The sequence below is a fragment of the Salvelinus fontinalis genome, chromosome 9 (assembly GCF_029448725.1).
Source record: "Salvelinus fontinalis isolate EN_2023a chromosome 9, ASM2944872v1, whole genome shotgun sequence".
NCBI lineage: Eukaryota > Metazoa > Chordata > Actinopteri > Salmoniformes > Salmonidae > Salvelinus > Salvelinus fontinalis.
In genome coordinates, this window is record NC_074673.1 from 26,323,949 (window position 1) to 26,346,999 (window position 23,051).

The 23,051-nt window shown below is 42.3% G+C and overlaps 1 protein-coding gene across 1 annotated transcript in view; it reads left to right on the forward strand.

Moving 5' to 3' along the window:
* The first annotated feature begins 539 nt into the window (after positions 1-539).
* The window catches only part of LOC129861811 (ankyrin repeat and BTB/POZ domain-containing protein 3-B-like), a 162,759-nt gene continuing 140,247 nt past the window's right edge, over positions 540-23,051 (forward strand). The window contains exon 1 of the mRNA XM_055932963.1: positions 540-1,669. Coding sequence (XP_055788938.1) covers positions 802-1,669 — 868 coding nt within the window. The 5' untranslated portion in view covers positions 540-801. The remainder of the gene's footprint in view (positions 1,670-23,051) is intronic.

Here is a 23,051-nt window from a genome sequence, read left to right on the forward strand (position 1 = left end):
TCAATGATGCAGTATAATGTCTGACCTTGGCAAGGAATTCAGATGTCTACTTTTCAATGAGCTCTAGCTATCTCCTTGTAAGGGACCACAGAGAGAGATACATTATGCATGTCATCCATTATTAATGGCTTTGAGTCATGTTACCATTATTGCTGTCAGAACAAATGCCTAAGGGACTTTGCTATCCATAGCATGACACATTATGTGGATAATCACATTATCCAGTTTATCCAATCCATTACAGTCAGACCATTAGCCTTGAATTTTGAAATCATGTTCAAGTTACAGCATGTGAAAGGACTGCTTCATTTATGAAGGTATAGTTTCAAATAGTAAGTAAAAAAAAAAGAAAGGAAATTAGATGGATTTGAAGAGAAAATAATTATATAGATATTTCATATCCACTCCCCATATGTGCTATACATTGAATTGAGTAGCCTAATGTAAATTCAATTGTATGATGAGGTGGTCCTAATTCAAAATTTCTCTCACTGCTCGAGTTTTGCCGAGAGTGTATTGGCAGTTTGAAGAACATAGCCCCGCCTCCATCTACCAGGATCTTACTGCGTAAAACACAGACCACTGTAGCTGCTCTATGTGCTATGATGGTAACACCTCGAAATTTGGATTGAGAAATATCAACTTGATTCGTTTCCACTGAAGGCAACGGGATAAAATATTGACACTTCAAAATACATCGCAGTCGGGCTTTAATTGCGTTCATTTAATTGCATTGGGCGACGTTGTGAGACATTTTGAGCCATTCATTCCAAAGTCCTCTTTACAGTATGAGGTGCAGTTATGGCAAGCAGTAGTAAGAAGTCAGTGGCGAGGACCCTGGAGGATCTGACGCTTGATTCGGGTTATGGTGGAGCAGCAGACTCCTTTAGGTCTTCCAGTGCTTCACTGTGCTGTTCCGAGGCACATATACCTTATGCGCATGGGGGGAATTTTTGGCATTTAACCGACTCCATGCACAGTCGCCACAACAGCCTGGACACGGTCAACACAGTCTTGGTCGAAGACCCCGATATCCTGGATTGCTCCGGCCAGTGCGCTAAACTACCCGAGCTCGAGGACGTGCCATGGAGCCTCGGGGAAGTAGAGAGCGCACTGAACAAGGACGAAGAGTTGAGGCTGGGGGTCGTGTCACAGGAGATCCTGGCTAGGCTCTCGGTCCTCATAAGCCGCGCACTCGTGAGGGTCGCCAAGGAAGCGCAGCGCCTGAGTTTGCGCTATGCCAAATGTACCAAATATGAGATTCAAAGTGCCATAAAGGTTGTCATGTCTTGGACAGTCTCGGTGAACTGCATCACCGCCGCACTCAGTGCCTTGTCTATGTACAACATGAGCACCGAGGACAAGTTCAGCCGCGGAAAGTCACTCAGATGCGGACTCATTTTCAACGTGGGGAAGTTCTTCAGGTGGATGGTGGACAGCCGAGTTGCGGTGAGGATCCATGAGCACGCTGCCATCTACCTGACAGCGTGCATGGAGAGTCTTTTCCGAGAGGTGTACGCACGCGCACTGCGCAGCGCGCTCGTGGAGAAAGATAATGGGATCCCTAAGTTCACTGTTGAGTCCCTCGAACAGGCCATCAACAACGATTCGGAGTTATGGGGGTTCCTGCAGCAGTATCAATACCTCATTTGTGGGAAGAATGCAAGTGGTAAGTTGTGTGTACATGACTAGTTCTGTGACGCATCTACTCAGTGCGTAATTTTAACGAATTTTTCATAATTGTGCCCAAAACACGGTGAAGTGATTTCTTTTCACCATCTGTAATAAAGTCATTATCAAGTTAGGAGTTTACTTTCTCACACATACAACATATCCCCTCTGAATTAGCCCATGTATTCTTTCCTGTGTCTGACATGGCAGGATCATCCTGGGTCCTGGGTAACCTCTTTGTTGAGTTACTGTATTCAATATGTTGATGTATGAGCACAGAGAATGGCCCCTTCTGCCACTGACATCAATGAGCATGGTTTATTTATGATAATGGAAGAGAGTGGGGAGAGGGAGCACCTAACCCCTCTTGGCTATAATCCATATATTAAATAGATGACATTCTCAGAGTTCTTCTTCAGTGTTGTGGTACTGTGAATGCATGATACATTGAAGCAGGCTATAATTCACCGGGGGAATATCTTGTGGATTTTTGTTCATGTCTTTAGCTTCTCATGCTTATAAGGGAATTTACCTCATTGCTGTGCAATACAGCTTTCGAACCTAAAAAAGGGCCATTTAAACGTAAGCTCTTACCTTCAGACATCTTCATTGCTCATCCATACAGCAATACATTTAATCAGTTATAACCTAATGTAATAGCAGACTGTATTACCTCTGTGGTAGATGCATTTAAAGGCTGCTGTGGCTCCATACTCCAACAGGTTTATGTAATACAGAGCCCCAGGACACATAAGTGTTATCATGCGTTATTTTGAGTGATGTGAATGGGACTGAGTTGAAAACACAGAGGAGAAGTCCCTACTGATGCTGTGTTAAAGAGAGCTAAGGGGCAGGAGAAAGAGGACATGTCAAATGGCTCACACAATGGTCAGAAGGTGGTGGCTCCTAAAGCCAAACAATTTTTACATTGCACATTGTCACACCTATTGCAATGGCGACAAGAGAAGGCCTTAACTGTGGCTTAACTGTAGAAGGTCATGACTTTCACAGCATTCTCATTTCCAATCTGTAACGATTGATCAATTATCTCAGTGCTGGTTGGCCTTTTCACCCCATCCCAACCTCAACCCCTTTATATCGTTCCAGCCATTCTTTCTCTGCCAAGTAGGAGTAGGCTAATTGAGGTGATTTTTCAGTATTATGGTCATGTCGGCTCCTCTCTGACTCAAGCGATGCATATCTTAATAGCATCTCTGTTGCAAACCAGAGCTATTTTCTTTCGCTGGTGCTTTTCATAAATATAACTCCAATACATTGAGGTGTTTAAATCTCCCTGTATGACTCCTTCTCCCGCTCCCCTCTTCATCCATCCTCTCCTCCCTGAAGCCCTGGAGTAGCCCCCTTTGCTGGCCGCGTGGGCTACTTGGTCAGAGAGAGTGTATTTGTCCTGCAAGTTGGAGGTCAGAACACCTATTTTGCAAGTGTAATTGTTATAGGGCCCAGAGTTTCTCCTGACCATGTGATCTGATCAGGGAAAACTCTGGGCCTTATAGGCTAAGGTCCAAGAGGTCCTTGTCAGGTCATGTGGTTAGTAAATACTACTGGAACCTAATTTTAGTTAACGCCTTACTTTTCAAATGTCAGAGACCAAGAGAGCAGCATGTTATATCTAAAGAAAATAAACTATCATTCATTGGAAAGAGCTGTTATTATACAATCCTCTACATTCCCCACTTTCCGGTGTGAAGTAAAGGCGTATTAATGTACTGTATGTGGTGAGCATTTCAAGTCATGGAAACCATTGGAACACAACAGGGTCCATTACCTCGACCACACACTGCTTCTGCTTACACAACACTCTTCCTCCTATTCCTTCCCCCTGTTCTCACGTATACTGTAGTTACTAGCGGTTCTCCGTTGGCACATCAGGCATATGGTAACCCTGGCTCACCCCTCCCACACACCCAGGGGTTCAATTCAGCAGCTACTGCCTCAGTATTCTGCTCAGGTGTTGGGTTCCCCTCTCTGGCTTTGGTATCCTGTCAAGACAGGAAGCTTGTTCGGTGGTGGAATTGCAGTGGCAGCCCCCGCAAGCTCAATGCAGGGGTTGCTTGTAATTTCCCTTTGTACATGTCACAAAAAATGTATCGAGAAACAGGACACTGATGCCCAGGGGTTTCTACCACCTGAGGATGACTCATAATCACACCTTGGCTGTGAGATGTCATGACTTTAGTGATGCACCTTTTCAAGTCTGGGCAGATGTTATGGAGATAGATGGTAGCTGGGAGGAGGGTCTCACCTCATGTGGTAGAACCCTCTCCCATGGCATTTGACCCTTCACACAGGTCCCACTCCATCAAACGGTGACATCCAAGTACAGAAATGCTTCGCAGAGTACATAGCTCTTTGAGATGCAGGAAAATACAGCACTAGAATGAATAGGCCTTCTGGGAATGGCAATCAAAAATGGACATTTAAGCAACAAAAATCTAAAAATATTTTCCTCCATAATTGTATTTTTATTTTACTGCATGCAGCGCTAGTTAGACACCTGAGGCTTACTTCGTTTAGGTTTAAGTTAATAAGATGTTTAATGTCAGTATGATATGCTGTGTATGGGTGTGTGTCTCTAGAGTCTATGAAGACTGCAGCTGTGAGAGAATGTGTAGGTTGAAGTTCCATTCAGGGGGTTCCATTCAGGCCAGGGCTCCTTTGTGCCTTATCCAGTGTTTCCCTGTGAGGTCGGTGCCTGGCGGCTGGTGCCCACATTATGACATGTGCTGTGGTAAGCATTGTGGTCCACCAGGAATGACAGCGGTCTGCTGTGGTACCAGCCTGTACCAGACACTGTAATGTCTGGGGCTGGGATATCTGTGGCAGATAAAAACACACACATACACACATTCATACACGCACACGCATAAAGTGTATACACACACACACTCACACACACACACACACACACTGTCTCACACACGTTATGTTATTCTATCCTCATGGGGACCTAAAATACATTTCCATTCAAAATCCTATTTTCCCTAACCCCTAAACCTATCCTTAACCCGTAACCCTAAACCTAACCCTAAACCTAACCACTAACCCCTTACCCTAATTGTAACCCTAACCCCTAAGCTTAAAATAGCCTTTGTCCTCATGTTTCACTATCCTTGTGGGGACCTTTGTGGATTTTAGATCCCCACAAGGATAGAATAACCAACACACACACACACACACACACACACACACACACACACACACACACACACACACACACACACACACACACACACACACACACACACACACACACACACACACACACACAAGCCCCTTGCAATTACAGAGCAGAACTGGGTTTAATAATGAGGAGCTAGGGCAGGCAATGTTAATGTTAGATGGTGTGTGGCAGTGATTTCACAGACATTTGAGGCGAGGAGGGATTCTTGCCAACTTTACCTCAGATGATCAAGCACTAAGACGTGAGCAAAACCAGGCAACTCCCCACCCTGGACCCAAGGTGGAGATAGATTGTGTTTCTAAAGTTTATCTTCAACATTAGGCCTTAGAGGCCTAAAAGGATTTCTGAAAAACATTTAGCCGTCTTCCTTTCTCATCCACTGCTGCGCATGATGACACATGTAGCTGGCAGACTGGCACTAAGTACTGTCACTTTGCACCAGAAAGACACACACTGAGCATCAGCACTATTGTATCCAAGAAGAGCTTGGAAATATAATCCTATGAAAAACCTGCAGTCTGCAGTGCTGTACCAGCAAGCAAGTGCATGCAATAGGGAAACCACAATAGTTATCCGCCAGGGATTTGAGACGTCGGGGTGAATCCTAACTTCCAAATGTATGTAGCCTCCCATTGATATCACTGCATGACGAAGTAAACATTTTATTTAAGTGGAAGTTAGCATTCAACCCATAGTGAATGGCTCATGGTGTGTGGAAAATCTGGAATTTTTGTAAAGAGGCTATTGGGATGAGGAAGTTAACAACAGATCAGTACTTCTGAATTTAGCTGGAAGAAGACAGTTTACAAGTTTCAACATGTGGATTAGTCAGACAAAACTGTGCTGTCACACAATCATTCTCTATAGCCTTGCTACTAGTGATTACTTATCTTACTGTAGCTTGGAGGCACAATCTAGTTCAGCATGCAGTATTTGGGTTGAACATTTGTTCTGGATGAAAATGTATTAAATCAACTAGCAATAGTTTATATATTATTTTGTTTTTCATTTTATGTATTTGTGTAATTCAAAATGAATATAGCCAACAATAGAATTTGATTTGTAATTTGTTGTCATTTAATACAATGCTGCAAAAGGCTTATTGTCAGTGACAATGTGTATTTCACCTTGCTGCTGCCTATGGGAAGGAGAATAGCTCAAATTGACTCAGACAGTGTGGCATGTCGGGGCAAGACATGATAGGTGAACTATGAACAATGGTCTCTCTGTCTTTCTCTCTCTTTCGCTCTCTCTCTTCCCATTGTCTTTTCTCTGCTATGTTTCTGTTTCCCTCAGCCGACACCAGATTTAGTCAAATAAAGCCTCTAATCTGGTCAAAGATCAACATCAGGGTCTTTCTATAAATAAAGGGACCAATTTGTGACTTCAGGGTAAAAAAAATAATGGTTTGATATACATTTAAATATACATTTTCTTGCACCTTCACATGTGTAGTTAGAGAATTAAGAGTCTAGATAGGCACAATGAGACCGTAACTCTTAGCAACAACAAAACATCTACATCATTCAAAATGTCACATGAAATATGGACCTTGAATGTTTCTTTGTCATGCCTAGTTGCCAGGTCTGATTGTGCTTTAGTCAACATCTATATCATTTATAGCCATGCTAATCCTTCCAGAAGAATGAAGAAGATAAACAACAGCATTTCTATATATTTTTTAATGGTTGATATAATCATGTAATACAATAATATAATACAATGGGTTCTGTCAACAAAGTCACTGATAATAATAATAACCAAGAATGAAATCATTTATAATCAGTAAACTCTTCAAGCAGTGTATGTGTGTGTGTGTGAAAACTAGACAGCACATTCTTGCTTCCTATGTCCTTGTTTTCTCCACTCCTTGCCTCTCCTTGAAAGTGCATTGGAGACAGTGGGGAGGAACCTTCTCTCCTCTCCCTCAATGTGCTTTGTGAGGAATGGAGGAAACAAAGGGAGAATCTCAATTGCATTTCCTTCATTCCTCACGTCTGATCTTCACCTCTGTTCTCATCCAATGGGTTTTGAGAATGAGACGAGGAGAGAGGATGCAGCAAATCAAGGAAATGCTATTGAGGACAGAGGAAGCAAGTATTTGGCAGCTATTAACAAGTTTTGACAGTGCCAGACTGACTGACTGACTGACAAACTGAGCTACCATAAAACCCATGGCGTGTCCAGAAACATCCCCTAGCCCCTACTGCACAGAGTCTAGACACTTGTGGAGATCTGAGCGGGATTGATAGGTAGTGACATGGTGAGAGCTCCACCTTACCCTCTGAAAGTCTTTGTGCAATTTTGGCCAGTTTTCTCAGATCTCCACAAGTGTCTATGGGTAGGGCTAGGGGTTGTTTCTGGACAGGACCCCACAACCATTCAGGTGTGTGGTGGACCTACAGCAAGACACTTGAGGTATTGGTTGGATGTTTCATTCCATTGCTATACACACACAGATTTGCACAGGTGTAAGCTGGACACACCCACAACAACCCATTAGGCTGATCAGACAGGTTTGGGTAGCTGGAGACCTGCTGCAAACAGTTAAAGGATATATGTACATGTCTACTAGTCACACCCGTGCTTCCTTCCAGCTAGTTAGATGTGCAACCACTGACTAACTATAGTTAAGCCATATCTCTAGTATAGCAATATATAATGTTGTTTTGGCTGTATAGCATCATTTAATAAGATTTTTTATTTATTTATTTAACTAGGCAAGTCAGTTAAGAACAAATTCTTAATTACAATGACGGCCTAGGAACAGTGGGTTAACTGCCTTGTTCAGGGGCAGAACGACAGACCTTGTCAGCTCAGGGATTCGATCTAGCAACATTTCGGTTACTGGCCCAACACTCTAACCACTAGGCTACCTGCCGCCCCTGCCTCCCCAGATTACCAATGGTTAGCTAGGTAGCTAGGAATTATCAGTCAGCTAACCATTTACAGTAACAGCAGTTCATTAATAAGTTAATACACAGTAAATCTTATGCAGAAATGTAGAAATCTTACCTTATCTTGGAACTGTGGCACGGTATGAGCAGAAATGAATGAATATATTTATAGAATGGAGTTGGAAGGGTGACCTCCTACTTTGAAAGGACAGGAAGAGTTGGCTCTGCACTTGACCAGGCATTCCACATTTAACCCCAACCACATTTGAACAGCAAAATATCAAGTCGTTTTTTGGTTTTATATGCAAAAACAAAAAAACAAGCAATTTTTGGTGGGGATTTCTATTCAAAAACGAATAAACAGGCAGTTTTCATGTTCCCAATTGCTCAGTTTTAACTTGGAAAACAAAAGACCAAAACATACACAGACAATAATCTTATCTTACGAATCTTGATTTAATGTTGTCCGGGAAGTAGGCTAATTATCTTGAGCGTCATAACAACAGACAAAAGGCTCTGTCAATCCTCCAGATCAACATTCATTCCAGCCCTTTGGCTGTTAAACTGCGTGCAGTATCACACTCTTTAACACTCGACTGTCATTCAGAAAATACTTTCCTGAATCAGCTGATGTTGCGTGATAATGTTCCCGTGAAACTAAACAGCTAGACATCAAACGGCATCAAACAACTATTATGTGTAATTATTGAAGAACCCCGTTAATGGCAGTATCGATTTTTGTTTTATTACTCATATTAAAGTTACTCTTTCTGTTTGAAGCATTGCATTTTGCAATCACATACATTATTTTGCATCAATGTGTAATTCAATTGAAAAATGCTTAGTATATTATATAAGAAGAAGAACATGTATCATAAATGTAAGGAAAGAAAGGTAGTGTTTAAAGTCACCCCATTTTTGTCAAATCTGTGAAGATTCCAAGCGTTAGAAAGGGTTTATACATAGATTTTGATTCAACTCATGAAATATATTGAATGTATCTATGTTCCCCTGTTATCTTAATGTATTCACATGTAAAAAAGGCTAAATTCTCCAAACAGTTATCCACTTGTCACGCCCTGACCTTAGTTCCTTGTTTATGTCTCTATTTTGGTTTGGTCAGGGCGTGAGTTGGGGTGGGCATTCTATGTTTTGTTCTATGTTTTGTATTTCTAGGTGTTTGGCCTGGTATGGTTCCCAATCAGAGGCAGCTGTCAATAGTTGTCTCTGATTGAAAACCATACTTAGGTAGCCTGTTTCCCACCTGTGTTTGTGGGTGGTTGTTTTCTGTTTAGTGTATTGCACCTTGCAGAACTGTTCGTTTGTTGCTTTGTTGTTTTTTGTTCAAGTGTTAGTATTTATTAAAAGTTAATATGGACACTTACCACGCTGCACCTTGGTCCTTTTCTCCTTCTCCCGACGACAATCGTTACACCACTACAAGAAATGCTCACTGGTACCCTAGTTTATAGAAAGACCCATCAACAGAAAGGCTTCCAGATTACCAAAAAGATCTTCTTGATTACAACAAATCCACCACCCTATTTCTCACCATTGAAAGAAACAGTGAGGACCTGCACTCCCAATACCCCCTAACAAACTCTGATTCTCTGACTGATCGGCCTCGGCTGGTGCAGTGCTGGTTCGTACTCCGCTTTAGGATTACCACACGCTCAGAAGAGTTTACACATTTACATGCTTCTCCCCACTCAAACACCAGCCATTACATCACTGTTGATGGGTTTGAAAGGTCTCTGATGATCACCTCCTCCACTAGTCTATTGACACTAAGAAGATGGTGAATAGGGCCTGATTGTATGATTACTGAACCTATGGGGTATTACGTAGTAATGGTGTGTGTTTATCTCTACAGAACACCCTTCATATGTGTTATCCGAGGATAGCTGTAGTGATTTTAGTTGTAGATGTTTGCATCGCTTATCCAGTCACTTGAATATGGGAGCTCAAGACTGGTTGAGAGAGTCATAAACAGACCAATAACTACAGAGATTGAAACCAATTGAATGAAATAAAGATGGCTAGATACCTAATCGACACCACTGACTCTTAAAAAGGTATTGGTTTAGGATCATTTACTTTATTTAAATTTTCACTTAAATTATTTAGCAGACACTCTTATCCAGAGTGACTTCCAGTAGTGCGTGCAAACATTTTCATACATTTTTGTACTGGTCCCCCGTAGGAATTGAACCCACAACCCTGGCGTTGCAGCTGAGCCACACAGAATTATAATATATTTTGCCACATTCTGAGATGTTCTTAACCTTTAACAGTCGTTTGATGGTATGAAATGCCAATGGGAACACTATAATATACTATTTCCACTAATCCTCAGCTATGACAATGGGGCTCTGTCTTGTGGCTTTGTGAGATAAAGGTATAGGGACACTGTTATTCTAGCCTTGTGTAAACCACTTTGTGTACTTCCCCTACAGAGAGGAAATAAATTACTATCAGCTGTACAAACACAGAGCCTGATGTAGTTCATATAGAAGATATAAACATCTTCGCTCCAGGCATGTCACCGTCTCAGAGAAATAAACATGTACCTTTTCCCATGTGATTTCTCATTTGAAGTGTTATTGAAGGTAAAGACGGTTCAGGGCACGGGGAACAACATTAAGACAATTTATTCAACATACTGACGATGTCACCGCAGACATGATCCGTGTGTGTTTGTGTATGTTTGAGAAAGAGAACAGCAATCACATAATTATACTTTTTTTGCTGGGTCACTTCCTAGAGCCCAGTGGAACTGCTGATGGAATACTGATTCTGCTCCGGACCACTATCCCATTACCTCCCATGTGAGATCAGAACGGTGACCTCAGGATTGTGTGTGTACAATTCCTCCCTCCCTCTGCCCCTAACAGCTCTCACAGCCTTGGCCCTTGCTTCAGTCACTTCAAACTCTAACCTCCCTCCACCCTAGTCGGATGGATTCCATAAGATTACTCCTGAAAAGAGAGGATATCTCTATTCTCTCTCTTCTCTGAGTCTCCTTTCTCAGTGCATTCATAATGAGGCACCTTTCTGTCATGGCTTTTATTCAGAGTAAGAGAGGTCGTATTCACTACAGTTCTATTTAATTGAATTAGGCAACAAATGGAAGAAAATGGACTGAAACAGGGAGAAACTACCTGAACTTGTCCAATAAGAAACACTCATTTTCTATGGATTTTTTTTTGCTACGGTGTTCAGAACCATGAGTTTGGGTGACCTTGTCCTTTCCTGGCTGTCTGGCAGGGGTCTAATAGTGCTGTCAGTCCAGACATTGAGGGCCCCGCTGGGAACCCATTCCTCCCTTCAGCCCTGCCTACTGCAGACTGAGAGACAGACACATGTGCCTGGGCCTTGACAGATATCCCCCTATCCAGCTTCCTTCTCTAGTTTCAGTATGTGTGTGTCTGTGATGGGTGGAGGTGGGTAGATGGGTATGTATGTGTGTGTGGGTGCATGTGTGTGGGTCTGTGGAAGTGTGTGTGAGTCTGTGTAAAGTGAAAGCCTGTCAGAAACCACATTCATACAGGCAGCTCTCTCTCTTCCCCCCTAACTCTTAGATACTGACTGAGTAGCTCCGCTCAGCCTTGTCTAGTACCCACGACATATGGTACGCATTACTCCTCGAAATGCATTACTCCTCAAAATGCATTACTCCTCAAAATGCATTACTCCTAAAAAACATTACTACTCGAAACACATTACTTGTTGAAACGCAGTACTCATAAAAACACATTACTCTTCAAAATGCATTACTCCTCGAAATGCATTACTCCTAAAAAAAACATTACTCCTCGAAACACATTACTCGTTGAAACACATTACTCCTCGAAACACATTACTCCTCGAAACGCATGACTCCTAAAAACATTACTCCTCGAAATGCATTACTCCTAAAAACATTACTCCTCAAAACATATTGCTCCTCGAAACGCATTACCTCTAAAAACATTACTCCTCAAAATGCATTACTCCTCGAAATGCATTACTCCTGAAAGGAATATGTATTTTTGTTTCATTACATTTGTTATTGCAAACAGATGGTGGTTTCTGTGTGACTTTTATTTCATCCTCACTGAGGATCAGTGACACACAGAATAACAGGCTCGTTGTGACAAAACAGATGGAGTGTAGGTAAAGCATGGCCCTTCATTTTGGCACCTTATTCCCTACATAGTACGTCCATGTGTTGGGGGAGAGGGAAGGACACTTAAGATTAGATTTATATTTGTTTTAAATAACCGAAATAAAGAAGCTCAAATGGTTTCTCTATCGAGGGAGCATTTTGTAGTTTTACTTAAAGTTAACTGTTTGTTTTGCCATATATATTTGCTCTATGGCTTAGTAACATGGAGTAATGAAGAACACTTCAAAATCTCAGTGCTTTACAGGGTAATGTTCAATAAGGGAAATATTTATAGTGCAGTTGTATCTGGTAACTTGCTCTATTCAGCAGAGTCCAGAAATTACAATAATTGGACTCAAGAGAGATTAAAGGGGTACACACAGAGGGAGAGAAAGAGAGATAGGTGATAGCACTTGCAACAGTTCAAGATTTTATCAGCTCTAACTCCAGAAGGCTACCACTACTTCACTGTTGTGTGTTGTTCTGTACTAGATGTGTTCAAAGTTAGTTCACCCTAGTGATTTCTGATTAATGGCCAGTCACCACTGGGTGGTAGATAAGTAGATGATGTGGTCGTTGTCTTTATTTTCTCAGTATCAGTCATCAGACAGACACTGAAACTAAATGTACAGTGATTCACAGGGACTGGCAGAGCAGGTGACAGGTTAGCTTGTGACAGGTGTGTCAGGCCTTGTCTCAGCATGTCGCCCTTTGTGAGCCAGACAGGTGTGTGTGAGAGAGTCTGGCACACTTCCTGCACTGTGGAAGTCTCCTGTTCAAAGGAGCCACATATCAAGTAAGGACATTCACTAAGAACAAGTTACCAACAGGTTTGCATAGCTAGAGACCAGGCTGGAGTTAGAGTGGTGATATGGTATATAAGTATTCTTGAGAGGCAAACATCTAATTCGGAAACCAGTGAAATAAGTGTAGTCAGTGACTTTGTGTCGTTTGCTACCGTGGAGTTATCAGCCATAACAAGCCTAGGCAGTGCAGTTGCTTATATTATCAAATGAATAATTAGACACACAAACTCCTACATTAAAGCCTTTCTAACTCACATCCCCCAAATGAATGAACACCTTCATCAGATTTCCTGTTCCTGTGTCTGTCTGTGGGCCCATGCAAGTGAAGCTCAGTCACAGAGAAGAAAGCTCTCAGGTCACATGATTCAAATAATGAAGCTCTCTCTCATTAAGTCCCTGACTGTGGGTCGTGGAGCTGAGTGCTGTGTCTGGCTGGCTCGTCTGTGATCACAGAGACAAAAGACAGTGTGTTTGATGAAATTAAACAGCGGCAAGCTAATTACGGTGATGAATGCTAACAAATGTGTCTCTTCCTATCTGGGGTTGTAAGGAAGGAGGTTAGCTAGTCCAGTAGAACTCAAGTGGTTCTGTAACGTTCCTCCTAATGTTTTATGGTAATATTATTATTCTCAGGATGGCAGGGGGCCTGGGAATAAGGGACGAGGGACTGTGTTGAAATGGCAAAACCGCCATATTTTTCTCCCATAGCTTTTTAGTAAATGTCACATTCAGATCTGAAGGCACTGGTTCAATACTCATCTATATTGAAGTTCCCTTTTGGAAAAATAAAGTTATTCTATTCCATTCCATTCTACTTTATTGCTCCCCAGAAGACTATGATAGATGTTAAAACAGTATTCTCTGCCCCTATAACCTTCTGCAAACCTGCAGACCTTATCACCTCCTAGTTGGTCATCTCATTCACAGCTGCAGTCAGTGAGAGACAGACTTTGACTGGTTGGTGCACATCGTATTGCTACCAGATCCAGAGCTGAGCGATAGAGAGATAAATAAGGAGGCACAGAGAGTGAGAGAAAGAAAGAGATAAACAGAGAGAGGTGGAAGTGAAGGAGAGAAAGAGAGACAGAGAGAGAAAAAAGAGCACTAAGCCCTGCACCCTGCAGTGAACTCCTGGGGCTGTCTGCAGCGTGCTGGCAGGGTGAATCTGAATCCATCCAATTTGGTCTATTTGCTCTGCTAACGGTGTCTAAAAGTAGGCCAGCCTGTGCCTAAAAGCAGAGCTGCCAAAATGACTGCACAAGCACAGGCCTGCACTTGACAAGGAGGATGACAAGAGGTCTGGCAGGAAGGGCAGGACACAGGGCTGCGATTGAGAAGAGGAAGTCCTTAAATATAAGTCAAAAGGAGACCTGGACAGCCGTACTATTATTACTACAACCAACCAGCCCACATTGTTAAACAAAGCCAAGCTGTGTGGTATGGTGCTTCATGCTTGTGGTAGCTAGTAAACTGGTTGTGTTCTACTATAGTACACTGTCCTTCTCTCAGCACATCTAAGGTTAAATCTAGACTTGGTTCCCTCTATCGTAATTGCTCCTCTTTCACCCCAGCTGCCAAACTAACACTGATTAGTGTTAGACGTAATTTATAATTTATAGATTGGCAGGTAAGGGTGCCATCGAGCGGCTAGATGTTCTTTACCATTTGGTCATCAGATTTACCACCAATGCTCCTTATAGGAGGCCTCCCTCCCCACTATCTGAGATACCTACTGCAACCCTCGTTCTCCACATACAACACCCGTTCTGCCAGTCACATTCTGTTAAAGGTCCCCAAAGCCCACACATCCCTGGGTCGCTCCTCTTTTCAGTTCGCTGCAGCTAGCGACTGGAACGCGCTGCAAAAAACACTCAAACTGGACAGTTTTATCTCTATCTCTACATTCAAAGACTCAATCATAGATACTTACTGACACTTGTGGCTGCTTCACGTGATGCATTGTTGTCTCTACCTTTTTGCCCTTCGTGCTGTACCATGCTTGTGCTGCTGCCATGTTGTGTTGCTACAGTGTTGTTGTCATGTTGTGTTGCTACCATGCTGTGTTGTCATGTGTTGCTACCATGCTGTGTTGTTGCCTTAGGTCTCTCTTTATGTAGTGTTATGGTGTCTCTCTTGTCGTGTTGTGTGTTTTGTCCTACTTTTTTTTTATCCCAGCCATCGTCCTCACAGGAGGCCTTTTGTCTCTTGATAGGCTGTCATTGTAAATACGAATTTGTTCTTAAATGACTTGCCTACTTAAATAAAGGTTAAATGAAAAAAAAAAAAAACAAAGCGCAGAGAACAGAGCAAAAAAGACCAATGGAAATGTATGTCAGGCTAATACTAGCACCATTTGGTCTTATGCTTATTTTGTTATGTAATCTTTTCATCACATTGTGCTATAGGCTGCAGATGGATGGTGATGCATTGTGACACCCTGTACAGGGATGTACACAGTCATAGCCATAGCCTCAGGGCAGTGTCCTGTGATAATGGGTGTAAGGGCATTCTGATAGACCCTTGGCCCCCTCTGCTCTCTATATCTCTCAGCACCTCCAGCTGTGTGATAACCAAAACAGAGGCAGAGGGTCGTCAGGGCGGACGATTGATGCTGACCCCTGTGCTCTCCACTCTCCCCGGGGGTCCCGAGTTGTCACGTGGACCTCAATACACCCGCAGAGGCTACCACAGGCTATAGGGGGGTGTTGAGTAACCAGCCGTGTGCCCCCAGGAAGTGAACAGATCCATACTTGATTAAACGATTTAACATTCCACAGCATCAGATTCAGAGAACTCTTTTGTTTTTCTGTAACCCCCTCCCACCCCTCTGAATAGAACGGTCCAATGCAAAGCATTGATTTTCAGACCAGTTTCTGCTCTAATGGATAGAACGATGGGCTTCATTTTGCTGTGATGGGAGCCTGTCAAGCCCTCTGGCCATAGTCGATAGTGATGGGCCAACAATCAGCAGCAAAGCTAGAGACTAGAGAAAACTAGAGAAAGACAAACGGATAAAGAGAGACAGCTCTTATTGTCCAGAGGAATAGGCTAAGGTGGCTGTGAAGCCAATATTCCAACTGACCCACCTCACCCAGCCACAGGGGAGGGCAAATCTGTCATGCTGTTTATAGCAAGATGTTCTTTGCTTCTCATCCTATAGGAATCATAGTGAGAGAGCCAGATAGCGTTTTCTTGAGTAATAAGGGAAGAGAAAGGGAAATGGGATATCTAGTCAGTTGCACAACTGAATTCCTTCAACCGAAATGTGTCTTCCGCATTTAAACTAAGCCCTCTGAATCAGAGAGGTGCGGGGGGCTGCCTTAATCGATGTCCACGTCATCGGCACCCGGGGAGCATTTGTTGTTGAGGTTAACTGCCTTGCTCAAGGGCAGAACGGCAGATTTTTCCACCTTGTACATTGTAACATACATTGTAACGATCAGTAGCATGTTTCCTATACCCAAGAGGAATTAAATAGATGTATCTGATGTTGCTGTAACATGTTTTTTTAAAGGACAGTGGTTGCAATTCAATGCATGATCAAATCCTTCGCATGTCAGTGCTGGCAGGCTGAAGAAATATGAAAGCGTATTGTCCTGTCTTTTATCACAATGTGTATATACAGTTGAAGTCAGAAGTTTACATAGACCTTAGCCAAACACATTTAAACTCAGTTTTTCACAATTCCTGACATTTAATCCTAGTAAAAATTCCCTATCTTAGGTCAGTTAGGATCACCATTTTATTTTAAGAATGGGAAATGTCAGAATAATAGTAGAGAGAATTATTTATTTCAGCTTTTATTTCTTTCATCACATTCCCAGTGGGTCAGGAGTTTACATACACTCAATTAGTATTTGGTAGTATTGCCTTTAAATTGTTTAACTTGGGTCAAACATTTCGGGAAGCCTTCCACAAGCTTCCCACAATAAGTTGGGTGAATTTTGGCCCATTCCTCCTGACAGAGCTGGTGTAACTGAGTCAGGTTTGTAGGCCTCCTCACTCACACATGCTTTTTCAGTTCTGCCCACAAATGTTCTATAGTATTGAGGTCAGAGCTTTGTGATGGCCACTCCAATACCTTGACTTTGTTGTCCTTAAGCCATTTTGCCACAACTTGGAAGTATGCTTGGGGTCATTGTCCATTTGGAAGACCCATTTGCGACCAAGCTTTAACTTCTTGACTGATGTCTTGAGATGTTGCTTCAATAGATCCACATCATTTTCCGTCCTCATGATGCCATCTATTTTGTAAGTACACCAGTCCCCCCTGCAGCAAAGCACCCCCACAACATGATGCTGCCACTCCCGGTTTCACGGTTGGGATGGTGTTCTTCGGCTTGCCAGCTTCCTTCCCCCTTTTTCCTCCAAACATAACGATGGTCATTATGGCCAAACAGTTCTATTTTTGTTTCATCAGACCAGAGGACATTTCTCCAAAAAGTACGAACTTTGTTCCCATGTGCAGTTGCAAACCGTAGTCTGGCTTTTTTATGCTGGTTTTGTAGCAGTGGCTTCTTCCTTGCTGATCGGCCTTTTAGGTTATGTCGATGTAGGACTCGTTTTACTGTGGATATAGATACTTTTGTACCTGTTTCCTCCAGCATCTTCACAGGGTTCTTTGCTTTTGTTCTGGGATTGATTTGCACTTTTCGCACCAAAGTACGTTAACCTCTAGGAGACAGAATTATATATACCGCTCCTTCTTGAGCGGTATAATGGCTGCGTGGTCCCATGGTGTTTATACTTGCGTACTATTGTTTGTACAGATGAATGTGGTACCTTCAGGCATTTGGAAATTGCTTCCAAGGATGAACTAGACTTGTGGAGGTCAACATTTTTTTTTCTGAGGTCTTGGCTGATTTCTTTTGATTTTCCCATGATGTCAAGCAAAGAGTCACTGAGTTTGAAGGTAGGCCTTGAAACACATCCACAGATACACCTCCTATTGACTCAAATTATGTCAATTAGCCTTTTAGAAGCTTCTAAAGCCATGACATCATTTTCTGGAATTTTCCAAGCTGTTTAAAGGCACAGTCAACTTAGTGTATGTAAACTTCTGACCCACTGGAATTGTGACACAGTGAGTTATAAGTGAAATAATCTGTCTTTACATTTTTTTCGAAAAATTGCTTGTGTCAGGCACAAAGTAGATGTCCTAACCGACTTGCCAAAACTATAGTTCGTTAACAAGAAATTTGTGGAGTGGTTATAAAACAAGTTTTAAGGACTCCAACCTAAGTGTATGTAAACTTTCGACTTCAACTGTATATTGGATTCTTGATGTGAGGGATAACTGAATTGCCTGTGCTCCAGACATTGTTTAGGGCAGCCATGAAGGTTAAAAGTATGATTGTGTAGGGAGATTTATATGCCACCATAGAAGGTTATTGTGTATATAATCTAACTGCGTAGACCATGAGCTGTGCAAATTGTGTTAGGATTTGAATCATTTCCTCGGGTTCTGTTTCAGACTCCCACAAATAAATCACTTCTTATCACAGGAGCTTTGCCTCTCAAGGCCTGATTGTCAATGGAGAAAAATGTGAAAGTAGCGGAGGATGATTTTGATCTGTTCAGGGACCTCATACAAATAAATCACGCTACATCAGTCACTCCAGCTAGCAAAGTCACATTCACCATCCATTCTCATCAGAAATAGTGACAGTTGAAAAGCAACTCAGACAGGAACTACAAAAACTTGAAGTTAATGCATTACATAATGGGTTCAGAAGTCCAAGTGGTAGGGTTACACTTGTAGCTCTACTTATGAATGCATTCATAAAGCCTTCATAACAGCGATGTAAGACCGAACATTCATCATAGGCAGGCATAAACATTATGAACAATGGCATAAGATAGCAGTCAGGCTTTCTAAGTAATTAGTTTCCTTCTGGGTGTGATAATGAGTTATTGTCAACTAATGTGGTAGTTATTAGATATTTCTTCTGGCATCTCAGAATCTCAGGAGTACATTTGATGGCTGGAGGCCTGTATGAAACCCTCCCCAGCCCAGCCATCCCGTCCTAGATGATAGGGTTTGATGAAGTGAAAGTCAGTCAGAGTGACAGGGACCGTGTCCTGGGATGCTTGGCCAAGCTTCGTTCACTTCTGGTGCACTCACCCATCACTATTGCTCAACCGTGCCTAGTCAGAGAAAAACCTCACAAGCTAAAAGTTTATTCAGCGGTACGTAGGTATGTACAAACGTACTATCTCTGCAACACCGATCTCTACCTGTGGTAGAAGAATGATGGGCGTTATTCTTTATTTGAAAATGCAGTACATGTTTTTGTTTTGCCTTTGGGGTATATAACTATCAGTGTGTTTTCAGTTGTAACTATCCGGTGTGTCCGTGTTGTAGAGATGCATTAGAACAGAAATAAAAGAGACTGCCACAGTATATGAACTGAATCAATTCAGTCTTGTCAAAGACCTCTCTAGAATCTGGTAGATATACATTTTGTTTTTTCATAGCTGCTGCTCAGTGTTCTACTGTTAGACCTGTCATGGTTCTGAACATGGAATAATCTCTTTCTTGGAAACACTGTAGAGAACATGAGAAATATGAGACTACAGTCATTTTTTATTGCCATCCATTATGTTCTGCCTTCTGTGCATTACATTGATCTTTATTTCCCTGCCCGGTCCTGTCTTTCCCCATCCAAGAATAAACCACTCATAAGTCTTTATTGCCTTAAGAGGCAGGGGGTTTACCTACATTACAATTTGAATGACGATGAATGCATACGAGCATTGACTGTATAGGATATCTCTCTGAAATCATGTCTCATATGGGCTGCTCTCTTTGCTCAGAAATTGTATCTCCTCACCCAAGTGGAAGGCATCATAAGGCATCATGGGAAAATGACTCAAGATACTCTAAGCTCAGTAGGACCATTAAGCTCTTTACTTTCCACTGAATTCACTCTGTGCCACTGGCTGAGCCTCAATGGCGTTCAAGCGCCATTAAGGGTCCATTAAGTTATGCTTTATTTGAAAATTAAATCCACTTCATTTGCCTTGGGAGGGAAAATAAGTGCTTTGCCTTATTTTAGATAGTCCCGCGGTTACCGACGAAGCTAATGGCATTATATGAAGCTAGCTATTAGGAATGCTATGCAGTTCCTTGAAAGAATTGTGTTTGGTGACAGTCTCAGAAGGTGTAAGTAGTTCAACAGCAAGGGTATATTGCCATATGGAATATGCCCCAGTCAGTCACCTTCTAGGCTGTGAACACTAGTAACGCTAAACCCATGCTTTAAATACAGCACAGTCACTGGAAACTATCTCAGGAATCCCCCTCAAACACCCAACAAAATTATATCATCACCCCTCGCCACATTCAAAACAAACACACTTGGGCAGCCCACTCCAACCCTTTGTGTGCCTCAGGGTTGTGGTTCATTGACATGTTTTTTTAAATCGTTGTTAGCAATACTCAGCAAACCCCCACAGATTTATAGCATCATTAAATAGGCTTTTGATTTTGAAGTGGATGTCTCCATTGCTCATAATGATGGGTCTTTAAAAGAGTATTATAGCCCATTTCTGGGATTGGGAAGACTGGGAAGACCCAAAACCACCGTGATGTCATAATGGAATGCCATCCAAGAGGGAAGGATATCTGGCATTCCCAGGAATGGTTGCTCCTTTATAATTCTGTCAGTGATGTAAAATACTTAGATTGCTCAGTTACTAAACTCTTCCCCACACTTTTACTGCTCTGAAAAAGAACAGTATTCCAAAGCATCAGTTATTTTATGTGTTCAGTGCTGCTAATGAGTACAGTGCTCTTAGGGTATGACTTTATGCATGATTTATTTATTTTTTACCTTTATTTAACTAGGCAAGTCAGTTAGGAACAAATTCTTATTTTCAATGACGGCCTAGGAACAGTGGGTTAACTGCCTTGTTCAGGGGCAGAATGACAGATTTTTACCTTGTCAGCTCAGGGATTCGATCTTGCAACCTTTCGGTTACTAGTCCAACGCCTCTGGACCTATTGGGATCTGGGATGGGAGAGGGGACCAACATGTTTGGTGGCTTGGTTTGTGGGTTTGTTGGCATTGGGGGTTTTCAGGCCCTTGGTATAATGAGGGAAAGATGGCACTGAGCCTTATAAAGCAAAGAGCCTTTATGAGAACAACATTCCCTTATCCACAAACAAGAACCCCCCCCAAGAACATGCACTGTGTGATGACTGCAGTCCGTTCTCTGATGCCAGGCATATACGCTGTAGCTCGATGTGAAACAACAGAGGTGTGTATTTATTGAGTTTGACTGGATTTGTTGAAGTTGTACTCTCGTAAATTGTTCAAATACGGGTTAATATGGGGATTTTCATGTTCTTTATAGGTTCGGAATAATAAAAAGACTTGGGTTTCATGGCTGGTATTTAAACAGTCAAACAATAAATGCGAAAGTTTTGGAATATTTTTTTTTTTACTGTTTGTGTATGATTATGTGACATTTTAGTGATTTGTTTTGTGTTTGTTCAGGACTTGTCAATAATATAGATTTAGGCTATACAGACAGAAACATATTTCATAATGACCTTATATCACAAGTTCAATTTTATGCTGATGCAGACAGAAAAGCTTGCGGAGATAGAACGAAAGATAGAGATAGAAAGTGAAAAATAGTGATGGATATATATATATAAACTGAGCAAAAAAAGAAAGGTCCCTTTTTCAGGACCCTGTCTTTCAAAGATAATTCGTAAAAATCCAAATAACTTCACAGATCTTCATTGTAAAGGGTTTAAACACTGTTGCCCATGCTTGTTCAATGAACCATAAACAATTAATGAACATGCACCTGTAAAATGGTCGTTAAGACACTAACAGCTTACAGACGGTAGGCAATTAAGGTCACAGTTATGAAAACGTAGGACACTAAAGAGGCCTTTCTACTGACTCTGAAAAACATCAAAAGACAGATGCCCAGGGCCCTGCTCATCTGCTTAAAGGTGCCTTAGGCATGCTGCAAGGAGGCATGAGGACTGCAGATGTGGCCAGAGCAATAAATTGCAATGTCCGTACTGTGAGATACCTAAGACAGCGCTACAGGGAGACAGGACGGACAGCTGATCGTCCTCGCAGTGGCAGACCATGTGTAACAACACCTGCACAGGATTGGTACATCCGAACATCACACCTGCGGGACAGGTACAGGATGGCAACAACAACTGCCCGAGTTACACCAGGAACGCACAATCCCTCCATCAGTGCTCAGACTGTCCGCAATAGGCTGAGAGAGGCTGGACTGAGGGCTTGTAGGCCTGTTGTAAGGCAGGTCCTCACCAGACATCACCGGCAACAATGTTGCCTATGGGCACAAACCCACCGTCGCTGGACCAGACAGGACTCTTCACTGACGCGTCACAGTTTTGTCTCACCAGGGGTGATGGTCGTATTTGCGTTTATCATTGAAGGAATGAGCGTTACACCGATGCCTGTACACTGGAGCGGGATCAATTTGGAGGTGGAGGGTCCGTCATGGTCTGGGGCGTGTGTCACAGCATCATCGGCCTGAGCTTGTTGGCATTGCAGGCAATCTCAATGCTGTGCGTTACAGGGAAGACATCCTCCTCCCTCATATGGTACCCTTCCTGCAGGCTCATCCTGACATGACACTCCAGTATGACAATGCCACCAGCCATACTGCTCGTTCTATGCTTGATTTCCTGCCAGACAGGAATGTCAGTGTTCTGCCATGGCCAGCGAAGAGCCCTTGTCTCAATCCCATTGAGCACGTTTGGGACCTGTTGGATCGGAGGGTGAGGGCTAGGGCCATTCCCCCCAGAAATGTCCTGGAACTTGCAGGTGACTTGGTGGAAGAGAGGGGTAACATCTCACAGCAAGAACTGGCACATCTGGTGCAGTCCATGAGGAGGAGATGCACTGCAGTACTTAATGCGGCTGGTGGCCACACCAGATACTGACTGTCTTTCAAAGCACTCCATGGCTACAGATAGAGATGACACGGTATGAAAATTTCATATCACGGTTATGGTGACCAAAATTATCACGGTTTTCAGTATTATCGCGGTATTGTTAAAATGTGCTGGAAATGTTCAAAAAGTACTGATACACACACTGGAATCATTTCACCAAGTTTTATATGAAAACCAACAAACAACAAATAAAATTAGCAGCACTATGCACTTTTTGTGTGCATAAACATTAAAATAATAACCTTAACATTAAAGAATGCACCATATGGCCATGAGAGGTAAGTTTCCCTAGTGCAGGTTTAAATGAACACAACCTTAAGTAAGCAAATCAAATAAACAAACAGCAAATACAATTAGCAGCATTCACTTT